The sequence below is a fragment of the Bubalus kerabau genome, chromosome 6 (assembly GCF_029407905.1).
Source record: "Bubalus kerabau isolate K-KA32 ecotype Philippines breed swamp buffalo chromosome 6, PCC_UOA_SB_1v2, whole genome shotgun sequence".
Classification (NCBI taxonomy): Eukaryota; Metazoa; Chordata; class Mammalia; order Artiodactyla; family Bovidae; genus Bubalus; species Bubalus kerabau.
The window spans coordinates 1,619,993-1,633,681 of record NC_073629.1 but is presented as its reverse complement, the minus strand read 5'-3'; the positions used below and the strand labels follow the sequence as shown (position 1 = coordinate 1,633,681).

The 13,689-nt window shown below is 44.0% G+C and overlaps 1 protein-coding gene across 2 annotated transcripts in view; it reads left to right on the top strand.

Annotated features, from left to right (window-relative positions):
* The first annotated feature begins 847 nt into the window (after positions 1-847).
* Positions 848-13,689, top strand: part of MPZL1 (myelin protein zero like 1) — an 81,153-nt gene continuing 68,311 nt past the window's right edge. Inside the window, exon 1 of one of the 2 annotated variants that reach the window (XM_055587175.1) lies at positions 848-1,444. In XM_055587175.1, coding sequence (XP_055443150.1) covers positions 1,354-1,444 — 91 coding nt within the window. In that variant the 5' untranslated portion in view covers positions 848-1,353. The remainder of the gene's footprint in view (positions 1,445-13,689) is intronic. The other variant, XM_055587176.1, reaches the window with a different exon arrangement.

The window sequence follows — 13,689 nt, the reverse complement described above, 5'->3', positions numbered from 1 at the left end:
TAGTGCATTTGTAGTCTTTCCAACGTATGGCATTCCAAAAACACTTCATGAGGATCTTGCTGACAGAGAAATAAGGTGAAATGGTGTTTTCTTGTTTGTTTAGTTTTCTCTCACTGGGACTAAGGTAATTGCTATCAGTCTGCCATACTAGCAGGCTAAAACAGCAAAAATATCGGGAAGGCTGTTCATAAGATTGACTTGAGACAAAACCCTGAAATGAGGGGCTGCAGGGGAGTGCTCCTACCCTGCTCTTCTCCCCCTCTCATCCTAATTGTCTAATACTTGTTTCCTTCTCTCACACTACAGGCCTCCCACCTGGATTCTTCCATTTCTTCCTACACCCTCATTTTTCTCGTGCTCCTGCCCTTCCGTTTCTCCCTTTCATAGGGTGTTCTCATAAGGACCCTTCCAAACACTTTCCAGAATTTTGGGGCAACCAGTTAAGTGGCAGACACTGCTAACCAACTGGAGCCGGCTCAGGCATGGCACTTCAGAGTCAGGAGGGGAACTTGCCAATTTTGGATAAATCGAGGGACATTTACAAAAGCAAAACCCCATCCACACGTGCTCCAGGTAGCAGGAGAGAATTCCCAGTTCCCAACCCTTCTTAGCCATAAGTGGGAGGGGAAGGGTTCCTTAGAGAAAAGTCAGACAAGATGGAGACTTCTTTTTAAGCTATGAGATTTCTCAATTTGCACATAAATTATCTGAATCCAGGCAAAATAGACTTGGGATACACGGCAAGAGGGGAAATGTGTTCTATCTGGACGACTGAATCAGAAGTCTCTCCCCATCTCATTCCTTTTGTTTTTTGTTTTTTTTTAATTGTGTAAACGAACTGCTGGTTTTTCTCTAGGTGAGGCTCAGAGAAACCAAGAAGAGCAGAAACGGAGGCGAAGACAATGAAGAGATCCGGGGGGCTGGACGCTCAGAAACGCAAAGGAGACGCGCGCAGGCCAGAGAAGACGAGCGAACAGCCACGCAGGCAAGCAGGTAGGCACAGGGCTCGGCGGCGGTCGCCTCGGACAGCCAGGGACCTCCACCGCTGGCAGGAGTCCTGGGTGGGACCGAGATGGCGCGGCCCCGCCTGGAGAGAGGGAATGACGGACAGTCGGTGCCTTCCAATCGCGTCCTTCAAAGTGTGCGGGGCAGGCCAATGAGCTGACTGCTGTGGCCAGCGCGGGGCGCAGGCCCCGGCACACTGCTGGCAGGCTGTGGCTGGGGCCGCGAGCGGGGAGCGCGGCGTGGCGCTGCTCGCCAATACCGGCGACGACGAGTCCAGAGCCCTCGGCCAGGAGCCTAGCTAACCGGGGGACCGGGGCCCAGGGCCGCGGCGGCTGCGGTTGAAGGACGATGGCAGCGCCCGCCGGGGCCGGAGCACTGATTGCATCCCCAGACCGCCGGCGCAGTCTGTGGTCGGTGCTGGCGGCTGCGCTCGGGCTCTGTGAGTGATGCCGGGGCCAGAGCGGGGGCGGCGGGACCTGGTGGCCGGCCCGGCGCTTGCGGGGCGCAGGGCTGGGGAGGGGGCGCGGCCTGTTTGCCCTGGAGCCTGGGGAACTGAGCTGACGGGCGGGTAGCGCGGGCCCGCAACCGGCTGGAGAGGCGCGGAGCCTCTTTCTTCTTCCTGGATCCCTGCGTGTAGAGGAGGCAGGGAGAATTCACCACTTTGGTCATTTTGGGGGGCTTTCTGGGGAGCGGGCCCTGCGGGCCGCTGCATTGTGCCTTCGCTGAGTCGCCCACCTTCTCCGCTTGGTGACTCTGGGTCGCCCAGGCCCGATTCCGGTTCAGGAACCCAGGCTCCTGGCATTCTCCACCTTTGGGAGTCGGCGGAAGGTTGCAGTGTTTTCTTCTGTGGGGCCTTTGTTGGTTTGTTTTCCTGTTGAACGACTTTTGTTTTACCTTGTTGGTTCCATTTCCAGTGCTCTCCAATCCGTTTTTTAAGTCTCGGAGATGGAAGGGCCCCAGAGTTTCATATCTTATCTCTGTAACCTGCAGAGCACCAAGAAGAAATTAGCATTACTTCTGGGTTAGGGTGCAAAGAGCTGAAATACCACTGGAATGAGCTGGCTTAACAGAGTTTCATGAAATCCATAATAATTCCAGACATAGTCACCATAGTTTGACAAGACATAGGATATTAAAAGGCACATCTGTCTTTGTTAAAAAAAAAAAAAAATAATCCACATTTTTTCCTTTGCCAGATATCATAAGTGAGATATAAGGTTAAAAACTTCAGGGTGGATTTACTGAATTGGATGAATTGTTTTACGGACATCTGCAGTGGTGTCTGCCATAGAACGTTTTTGTGTATTGTTGCTCTAAGCAGTGAACTTGTTGCTGTCTCAGAATGTGGTTAGGTTATGGTTATAAAGAGAGCCAGCTCCTAAGAAACCATGGAGATTTTTTCATTTCTTTGTTTTGCAAAAATATCAGTTGCATCACAGTGTCTGAACATGAAAAACTCAATAATAACTTTCACAGAAAAGCCCTTTATGTAATTTTTGGAGCCAGGAAAAATATTTAATGAATGACTTCAGGAGCTATAAAGTATAAATGTAAAAGTCCCTTCACTCTCTGGTGGTTGATAGGTGAAGATATGCTTTGTATATATAAGACAATCCATTCTGTATAAATGTCTCTTCTGAAGGGGGGGAAATGGTTAGGAGCATGTGTTTTTTGTTGGTGGTGGTGGTGATGGTAATATTCGTGTTTTAGTGAACAAGTAGAAAATAGCTTAAAACTAATGTGTATCAGAAATCTTGTTTATTCAGACAGAAATATTATGCATGAGAAGCTGACCTCTGTCTTTACTGAGGACAAAAGCAGTCAGAGAAATCTTAAACTCAGAGTACTAAAAAGTAGCTGAACTGAAGAAATAAATATTAATGGATATGAATACAAAAAGATCATCAGAATTACATCAATACATACCTTGGACATAGCTAGCGCTTCAGTAATGGAAGATGAATGCTGATGTCTGAAAGTCAGCAGCTGTTGTTATTGGTTAATTTTAGAAAACTATTGAATGTCTCTTCTTTCAGGTTACCTTTTCTTGTCATGAATACTATACATAGCAGTTCATGTTTTACAGAAAGCCTTAAGTTTGATCTAGATGCAGTTATTCCACAAACATTTACTAATCGTTTTTTAAGTACTAAGCACCGAAAATATTCTAGGAAAAATAGTCGCTGGCCTCACATAATTTGCAGTTCAGTGGGAGAAACAAAATGTGATAAGCAATAGAAGAAGTCTTTCATTAATGGTTTACTGTAAAAGCACAGAGGAGAGTCATCATCTCAGACTGAATTTCAGACTGCTAAAAGAAAGGGATGCTTGAATTAAGTAGGAATTGGGAGAAAACAGTATATGCAGATTCATGAATGAACCCATTGGTCAGTCAGCGTGGTGAGAGGTTGGAGTGTATAGGAGAGATGGTGGGAGTTGAGGCAGGAGACCCAGCCAGAGGCTCTAACTCCCAACGGACCTTGTTTGCCATTAATAAGGCTGAATTTTATCCTAAGGGTATAGAGAGCCTGTGAAGGATTTCTCAGACTATTGAGATGTGAAGGGTGTGTTTGAATGATGTGAGGCTGAAGAAACCAGAGTGTTATGTAAGAAACAAGAGCAGGAGGATTGAAGACCTGAATTAAAACGGTGAGTTATGAAGACAGGACATGTCCACGAACTTGTTAAACTTGTTAGAGGACATATCCACGAACTTGTTACAAAGTAAATTTGATGGAGCTTGGAAATTGATTTGATGTGGACTTAAAAGATGATCCTAAGTTTCATGCTTAGGAAGCTGGGCATAGTTCTGCAACGTTATGCTTTTCACAGATGAAGAATATGGGATGAGGGAAAAGGAGTGTTGGAGGAAGAGATTGATGAAGTTACTTTTGGATATGTTGAGTTTAAGATGCTGCTGAAATATCTCAATAGAAATGGGACAGTTGGGTAGATGTTTCAGTTGGGTAGGCGAGAAGAAAGTTCTAGAAGGAGATATGGACCTGGGAGGCTTTATGTGGGTAGTAGTTAAAGCTATGGATTGCTTGGGTGAGGTCAGCAAGGGAGAGAGTCCTTGAAGGAAATATTAGAAGGCCAAGAACAGAGTTCTGGGGTGTATGGAACCTGAGAAGGAGACTTGAGTAAGAGAAGAACCAGAAGAGTGCTGTCTTGGAAACAGAAAGTGTGAAGTTTTAAGGGAGTTTTAACTGTGTCAGATGAAGAGTGTGAACACTTCAAGGATTCACTGAATTTGGCAATTGGAATGTCTTTGGTAAGCTTTAGGTAGGCTTGAATACACAGAACATGAAGAAGAAATCTCAGTAATTTGCACCACCCACTTCAATAAATGGCACCATCATCCATCTAATTGCTCAACCCAGAAACCTAGGATCCACCGTAATTAACTTCCTATCCTTCAGTCCCCACATCCATTCAGTTCTTCCATTTCCAAAATACCTCTAGGACTCACCCACTTCTTTTTTTCCCTCACCTACTTTTTTCCTATTGGTCTACTCCTAGATTTTTGATTGAAATCACTGTCATATCTTGGCTGTCACTGTGGTTAACAGTAGTCTCCCAGCTGGTCTTCCCATTTCCCCCTTGCGTCTTTTTAGTTCCTTCTTTACACAACCGCAAGAATGATTTTTATAAAAATGCAAATCAGTTCATGTAGCTTTCTTGTTTGAAATTCTTAATGGCTTCCCATTGCATTCTGAATGACATTCCAACTTCTTCCCGTGGCTTACAGTTCTCTACATGATCTGGCTTCTGCCTGCCACTCTGACTTCAACTTTTGCCCCTTGCTCACTATATCCAAGCCATGCTGCCATCTTTCTTGGAGAAGGAAATGGCAACCCACTCCAGTGTTCTTGCCTAGAGACTCCTGTGGACAGAGGAGCCTGGTTGGCTGCTGTCCATGGGATCACACAGAGTGGGACACGACTGAGGCAACTTAGCATGCATGCATAATCTGGAGAAGGAAATGGCAACCCACTCCAGTGTTCTTGCCTGGAGAATCCCAGATGGGGGAGCCTGGTGGGCTGTCATCTGTGGGGTCGCACAGAGTCAGACATGACTGAAGTGACTTAGCGGCAGCAGCAGCCATCTTTCTGCTCTTCGACACTCATTCCCATCTCAGGTCCTTTGCACTTGATCCCTGATGTGCTCTTTCCCCAGAACTGCCCACAGCTGTCTCATTTTCATCAGTGAGGCCTTAGCCTAAGTGTCACTTCCTCAGAGAGGCCTTCTCCAATCACCCTATCCAGTGGGGTTCCCTGTTATTATTTCTTCAGTTCAGTTCAATTCAGTCGCTCAGTTGTGTCTGACTCTTTGCGACCCCATGAATTGTAGCACACCAGGCAATGGCACCCCACTCCAGTACTCTTGCCTGGAAAATCCCGTGGACGGAGGAGCCTGGTAGGCTACAGTCCATGGGGTTGCTAAGAGTTGGACACGACTGAGTGACTTCACTTTCACTTTTCACTTTCACGCATTGGAGAAGGAAATGGCAACCCACTCCAGTGTTCTTGCCTGGAGAATCCCAGAGACAGGGGACCCTGGTGGGCTGCCGTGTATGGGGTCGCACAGAGTTGGCCACGACTGAAGCGACTTAGCAGCAGCAGCAGCAGCAGGCCTTCCTGTCCATCACCAACTCCCGGAGTTCACCCAAACTCATGTCCATCGAGTCGGTGATACCATCCAGCCATCTCATCCTCTGTCGTCCCCTTCTCCTCCTGCCCCAATCCCTCCCAGCATCAGAGTCTTTTCTAATGAGTCAACACTTCGCATGAGGTGGCCAAAGTATTAGGAGTTTCAGCTTTAGCATCATTCCTTCCAATGAACACCCAGGACTGATCTCCTTTAGAATGGACTGGTTGGATCTCCTTGCAGTCCAAGGGACTCTCAAGAGTCTTCTCCAACACCACAGTTCAAAAGCATCAATTCTTCAGCGCTCAGCTTTCTTCATAGTCCAACTCTCACATCCGTACATGACCACTGGAAAAACCATAGCCTTGACTAGACAGACCTTTGTTGGCAAAGTAATGTCTCTGCTTTTCAATATGCTGTCTAGGTTGGTCATAACATTTCCTTCCAAGGAGTAAGCGTCTTTTAATTTCATGGCCGCAGTCACCATCTGCAGTGATTTTGGAGCCCAGAAAATAAAGTCTGACACTGTTTCCCCATCTATTTCCCATGAAGTGATGGGACCAGATGCCATGATCTTCGTTTTCTGAATGTTGAGCTTTAAGCCAACTTTTTCACTCCACTTTCACTTTCATCAAGAGGCTTTTGAGTTCCTCTTCACTTTCTGCCATAAGGGTGGTGTCATCTGCATATCTGAGGTTATTGATATTTCTCCCAGCAATCTTGATTCCAGCTTGTGCTTCTTCCAGCCCAGCATTTTTCATGATGTACTCTGCATATAATTTAAATAAGCAGGGTGACAATATACAGCCTTGGTGTACTCCTTTTCCTATTTGGAACCAGTCTGTTGTTCCATGTTCAGTTCTAACTGTTGCTTCCTGACCTGCATACAGATTTCTCAAGAGGCAGGTCAGGTGGTCTGGTATTCCCATCTCTTTCAGAATTGTCCACAGTTTATTGTGATCCACACAGTCAAAGGCTTTGGCATAGTCAATAAAGCAGAAATAGATGTTTTTCTGGAACTCTCTTGCTTTTTCCATGATCCAGCGAATGTTGGCAATTTGATCTCTGGTTCCTCTGCTTTTTCTAAAACCAGCTTGAACATCAGGAAGTTCACGGTTCACGTATTGCTGAAGCCTGGCTTGGAGAATTTTGAGCATTACTTTACTAGCATGTGAGATGAGTGCAATTGTGCGGTAGTTTGAGCATTCTTTGGCATTGCCTTTCTTTGAGATTGGAATGAAAACTGACCTTTTCCAGTCCTGTGGGTTTAACTAATTGGGGTTAGAGATACAATATGTCTTTGCTGAGCCTGGGTTATTTATTGTTGTAGATGAGATTGACCCATAGAATGAAATCCATGACTTAAGCTTGTTAGTACCGTGCTGTAATCAGCTAAACAAATGTTGATGAATTTGCAGTGAACATGGTCTGTTCCGAGACTGTGATAGTCTATAATACTTTGGGATCTGGTGAGTTTGTTATGTGCAATTTAAAGCCATTTTTTAAATGCTTTTTATCAAAGTTAAGAAATGTATTCTTTTCTCTCCAAACATTGAACGTCAGCATGCAGTTATGTAAACTTAACCCTGTGCTTCTTCCAGATAACACTTGAAAAGATAAAGGTGCTTTATTGTAGGCTAAGCTTCAGTGAGAACTTGGATGACCCTATACCAGCCTGTTTCCTACAGTTATTAACATCCAGGTCATAATTGCTATATACCCTCCTCTGAAGGATATTGCTAGGAAACATAAGTAAAGGCTCAGCTTCCTAAGAGAAAAGTATGTTAAAATGCAAATATTTGAGATTTCCTAAATGGTTAAGAAGGGTAGAGAGAAAGTGAGTAGTTAGGAGGAAATTTTGAATTAATTAACCCATTATCTTTCTATATATAGATACAGGTATATATATCTTTCTCTTTTCAACCAAGTATAACTTAGAAGTTTGGATATAAAACTAGGTTCATGTTATTTCTTTTGTTCTGCTCTCATTAATTGAGTCTGTACCATGTGCCAGGCCTTTGCGAACCAATTTATATGCATTATTTCATCTCCTTACAATTCTCTGTGGTAATTATTATTTTTATTAATTTTACAGATGGAGAAACTAAGAATCAGACAGGTTGTGTAATGTGCAAAATCATTTAGCTAATGTGTAGTCGAGTTGGGACTCAAAACTGCAAAGCATATATTTGCAACCACTCTGCATTATTATGGGTTTCCCTGGTGGCTCAGATGGTAAAGAATCTGCCTGCAATGCAGGAGACCCAGGTTCAGTTCCTGCGTCAGGACAATCCCCTGGAGAAGGGAATGGCAACCAACTCCAGTATTCTTGCCTGGAGAATTTCATGGACAGAGGAGCCTGGTGGGCTGTAGTCCATGGGGTCACCAAGAGTCTGACATGACTGAGTGTCCTAATGACTAATACTTTCACTTTCTGCATTATTATAGAATTTCTGCTTCAAAGTCTCTAACCACTTTTTCAGAGGTTTCCAGGATGTCTTAAATGTTTGCAAAGAATCCTTTAACTGTCCCAGGGCATCCACCAGTGTCCTGTGTCTGTGGTCACGTTTGTGCCAAGAGCCCCGTGCCTTGATGCTGCCGACTTCAACCTAGAGGACGAAGCTGCCATGTTGAAGCCGTCCTCACCGCTGATGCAGAATTGTGCCTGCTCCTCCATAGGGCTTGTGAATGGTGTGATTCTTGTAGTTTCTGACCCTGATATTGCTCCCTCTGGCTAGGACACAGCAGGAATCCATTTATCCAAGTGTCTGACACCGTATAAGGCTCAGAAATGTTCCTTGCCCCTCATGTGGACCAAGCCACTGAGCCTTCCCTCTTCACTTGGGCTGAGTTTCTCCTTGGAAGCTGTGCAGATCCTTCTGCAGTTAGACTCCTGGCAGGCTTGCCTTACAGGATGTCCAAACAGGCTCAGAATGTTCAAACCAAAGCTCCTCACTGGCATCTTTCCTGGCCCTTCCACCCCACTGGCAGAGGTTCTGTAGCCCCGCTGCCTTTCTGCCTGCCTCGAGCAGGAGTCCAGCTCTTGTCTCTTAACTCGTAGGGACTTTTGGTCTGGATCACTTTCATCTGTTTCGAATTTATTCCAAACCCCCCACCCCCAGTGAATGCAAATATAGAAGAACCCTGGTAAGGCTTGATGAACTTTATATACTAGAGAAATTAGAGAATATTTTAATAATAAGCAAAGATGATGCTGATTTGTATATGGATTTCAGAACAGAAAATGCTGAGGGGCAATTTCTCATTTCAAATTATAGGTCCACAGTTTTATCAGCAATTCTGAAATCCCAAAAGCTCTGAAAACTGAAAGTTTTTTCCTAAGTTTGATACATACTCTTTTGGCTGCAGAATTTGACCTGAACTAGTAATAGACTATTTCAATTGTGATCCACTTGGAAAAATAATCATATGTTTCACCACAGAAATACTTATTATGTTTGATTGTGGGATGCTGTCTTACACCCGACTGGGGCTGTTGTATAATATATAGTATATGTGTTGTGTTAATTTTGTGAAATCTGAAAAATTCTACCTCCTGAAACACATCTAATACATAAAGCTAATGGCTTGCTACTTAAAACACCTTCATTCAAACTCATTTCTTAACTTATGCTAGTTTGGACCCTGCGGCCTTGTCTTTATTCAACTGATTTAAGTATGGGAATTGATGGAGGAGATGTGACTTTCTATTTTTATGATTCAAGTTAGACTTTTATTCATGTGACCTAGAACTTTTCTGCTTACACAGATCAAATAAGAATTTAGTGGGCTGCCCACCTGTATCATTTCCAGGAATGCTATGATCAACTAGCCAATGCTGCCTGTCTCTGAGTCAGACTATTCTGGCTACTGCTTTCCCTCTGCTGTTGCTATGGAAATGCACTTGCCTTTGGCAGCTGAGTGCTGCCACTTGGATCCAGTTCCTTCCATTGCCGTTAGGGAACATCACATCAGTGTTAGCAATTCGCTCTGTAAGTTCTGGCCTACTGAGAGTGGTCCCAGGACTCTTCAAGGATGCTGGGGCTCTCCTCACAAATTTTTGTCTCACAGTTATTCAGAAAGGCATGTCTTTTGGACCTGGGGATGGATGATTTGTCTTAAATGACAATCCAAATTGGGAGATTGGAATCGATGTATATGCACTATTGATACTATGTATAAAATAGGTAACTAGTGAGAACCTACCATATAGCACAGGGAACTCTACTCAGTGCTCTGTGGTGACCTAAATGGGAAGGAAATCCAGAAAAGTGGGGGTATATGTAAACGTATAGCTGATTCACTTTGTGCTATAGCAGAAACTAATACAACATTGTAGAGCAACTACAGTAAAATTAATTAAAAAGACAAATTCCCTCTAACTTTCCAATTTCCCTGAGCCTTTGAATCCCTTCCTCTTCATTAAATCAAGGCAGATCCGGCATTTCAAGCTCATTTTCTGTGGGCCACTTTTGGCCCATGTTTTAGCCAAGGGACCAATACAAACTGTTAGCGCTGTTTCTGATGCTCTTGAATTGCACCATTAAATGCAGCATATCTGTTTAATGGGCTCTTATCAACCAGTTTGGCCTGATTCAGCTTTGTGTTCCTACCACCGTTGTTCTGCATACTTAGTATCCATTCTACACATATTCCTTGGATTTCTGTCTGTTGTTATTCAGTCACTCAGTTGTGTCCAAACTCTTCGGGACCCCATGGACTGCAGCATGCCAGGCCTTCCTGTCCATCACCATCTTTTGGAGCTTGCTCAAACTTGTGTCCATTGCGTCGGTGATGCCATCCAGCTATCTCATCCTCTGTTATCACCTTCTCCTCCTGCCTTTGGTCTTTCCCAGCATCATGGTCTTTTCCAGTGAGTCGGCTCTTTGCATCAGGTGACCACAGTATTGGAGCTTCAGCTTCAGCATCAGTCCTTCCAGTGAATATTCAGGACTGATTTTCTTTAGGATTGGCTGGTTTGATCTTCTTGCCGTCCAAGGGACTCTCAAGAGTCTTTTCTAACATATCCCTGAAAGGGTTACTTATCTCCTACAGCCACAGAGCTGAGACTGCGAAAACCAAACCCAAAACTCTCATCCTGAGACTGGCTGGATTACAGAGCAATTTGAGTTGCTCTGTAATCGATGCTCCAGTTTGAAAGCACCGATTCTTCTATCTGTGTGAATTAGAAAAATCAAGTAGTTCTTTTGGAGTGTAGTTCATCTCCTCATGGGTCATACTCTGTACCTGTAGGAAGCTTCTGTGCCTTGAGGCTAGTGATCAGTCCAGAAACAAAGAGGAGTGGTTGGGCTGGGTGCTGAGGACACTCTTCAGTGTCTTTCACGGCAGCTGCCTCAGGGGAGTCCGTTGATGTTTCCGGGCAAAGCAGGATTAATCCCAGGCTGGGGCTTGCTTATCCTGGCAGAGGAAACTCAGTCGTAGGGGCTCGCATGCCCAGCTCTCTCAGGCTTCCTGCGTGGCCCTCATTACGCTCAGCGCCCCACCTTTGATAGTAGGCACCTGTGAAGTTGCAGATTCAAATTGCTGTGTAATCCAGCCAGTCTCAGGATGAGAGGTTTGGGTTTGGTTTTCGCAGTCTCAGCTCTATGGCTGTAGGAGATAAGTACCCCTTTCAGGGAAGAAGTTTTCTGGTCATTTATGAGCTCTTGAGTTGGGAATTTGAATCCCTGAGCTCATCCCATTCTTTCTGACTTTGTCTAGTGACTATAAGTGCAAATTAACCTACATCATTATCCTCATTAGTTTGACAAAAAATGTTCCAAAGTGTTATATACATGGTCATCCCAAACTCCTCCTTTTGTAACTGTTTGATTAGGGATATTCATTGGTGATGGTTTGTATATCTCTGTTGCCACATTTTGCCGGGGACTATCAGTGCTCTCTTTACTAAATGGTCATTAGTGCTTTAAATATAATCAGAGTGGAGAGCCAATTCCCCAAATTCCAGAACCAATTCAGAAAATTCATCCTTAAGATGCTGTTCCAGAAAGAAGCACCCTTGATACCAAAATCTGTTTTAGCCAGAATTGTCCAGTGACACAGGACCAGCAGGATAAATGGATGAGTGCATGGATATTTTAGGTAAATGAATCACACAGTGGTGTCCACCACTTTGTGGTTGTTGTTCAGTCATTAAGTCACGTCCATCTCTTTGCAACGCCATGGACTGCAGCACGCCAGGCTTTCCTGTCTCTCACTATTTTCCAGAGTTTGCTCAAATTCATGTCCATTGAGTTGGTGATGCTATGTAACCATCTCATCCTCTGCCACCCCCTTCTCCTTTTGCCTTCAGTCTTTCCCAGCATGAGGGTCTTTTCTAGTGAGTTGACTCTTTGTATCTGGTGGCCAAAATATTGGAGTTTCAGCTTCAGTATCAGTCCTTCCAATGAGTATTCAGCATTGATTTCCATTACAATTGACTGGTTTGATCTCCTTGCAGTCCAAGGGAAGACTCTCAAGAGTCTTCTCCAGCACCACAGTTCGAAAGCATCAATTCTTTGGTGCTCAAACTTCTTTATGGTCCAACTCTCACATATGTACATGACTAATGGAAAAAACACAGCTTTCACTCGACAGACCTTTGTCCTCAAAGTGATGTCTTTGCCTTTTAATACTCTGTCTAGGTTTGTACAAAAAAGGTCTTAATGACCTGGATAACCATGATGGTGTGGTCACTCACCTTGAGCCAGACATCTTGGAGTGTCAAGTGGGTCTTAGGAAGCATTACTAAGAACAAAGCTAGTGCAGATGACAGAATTCCAGCTGAACTATTTCATATCCTAAAAGATGATGCTGTTAAAGTACTGCAGTCAATATACCAACAAATTTGGAAAACTCAGCAATCGCCATATGACTGGAAAATGTGAGTTTTCATTCCAATCCCAAAGAAGAGCAATGCCAAAAAGAATGTTCAAACTACTGTACAATTGTACTCATTTCACATCCTAGTAAGGTAATGCTCAAAATCCTTCAAGCTAGGCTTCAACAGTACATGAACCAAGAACTTCCAAATATACAAACCGGATTTAGAAAAGGCAGAGGAACCAGAGATTAAATTGCCAACATCTGTTGGATCATAGAAAAAGCAAGAGAATTCCAGAAAAACTCTGCTTTTGCTTCATTGACTACACTAAAGCCTTTGACTGTATGGATCACAACAAACTGTGGAAAATTTTTAAAGAGATGGGAATACCAGACCACCTTACCTGCCTCCTGTGAAACCTGTATAGAGGTCAAGAAGCAACAGTTAGAACAGGACATGGAACAACAGATTGGTTCAAAATTGGGAAAGGAGTATGTCAAGGCTGTATATTGTCACCCTGCTTATTTAACTTATATGCAGAGTGTGTGCACGTGTGCTTAATTGCTTCAATCATGTTCAACTCTTTGTGACCCTGTGGACTGTAGCCCACCAGGCTTCTCAGTGGGATTCTCCAGGGAAGAAGATTGGAGTGGGTTGCCATGCCCTTCTCCAGGGGATCTTTCTGATCCAGGGATATAACCAGCATCTCGTATGCATTAGCAGGCAGGTGCTTTACCGCTAGCAGCACCTGTGAATCCCATCTGTAGAGTACATCATGCGAAGTGCAGATGATACTACCCTGATGGCAGAAAGCAAAGAGAAACTAAAGAGTCTTTTGATGAAGGTTAAAGAGGAGAGTGAAAAGCTAGCTTGAAACTCAACTTTCAGAAAACGAAGATCATGGCATCTGGTCCCATCACTTCGTGGCAAATAGATGGGGAAAAAATGAAAACAATGACAGACTTTATTTTCTTGGGTTCCAAAATCACTGTGTACAGTGACCACAGCCAAGAAATTAAAAGATGCTTGCTCCTTGGAAGAAAAGCTATTCCAAACCTAGGCAGCATATTAAAAAACAAAGACATCACTTTGCTGACAAAGATCAGTATAGTCAAAGCTATGTTTTTTCCAGTAGTCATGTATGGATGTGAGAGTTGGTCCATAAAGAAAACAATGCTGTAGAATTGATACTTTTGAACTGTGGTGCTGAAGAT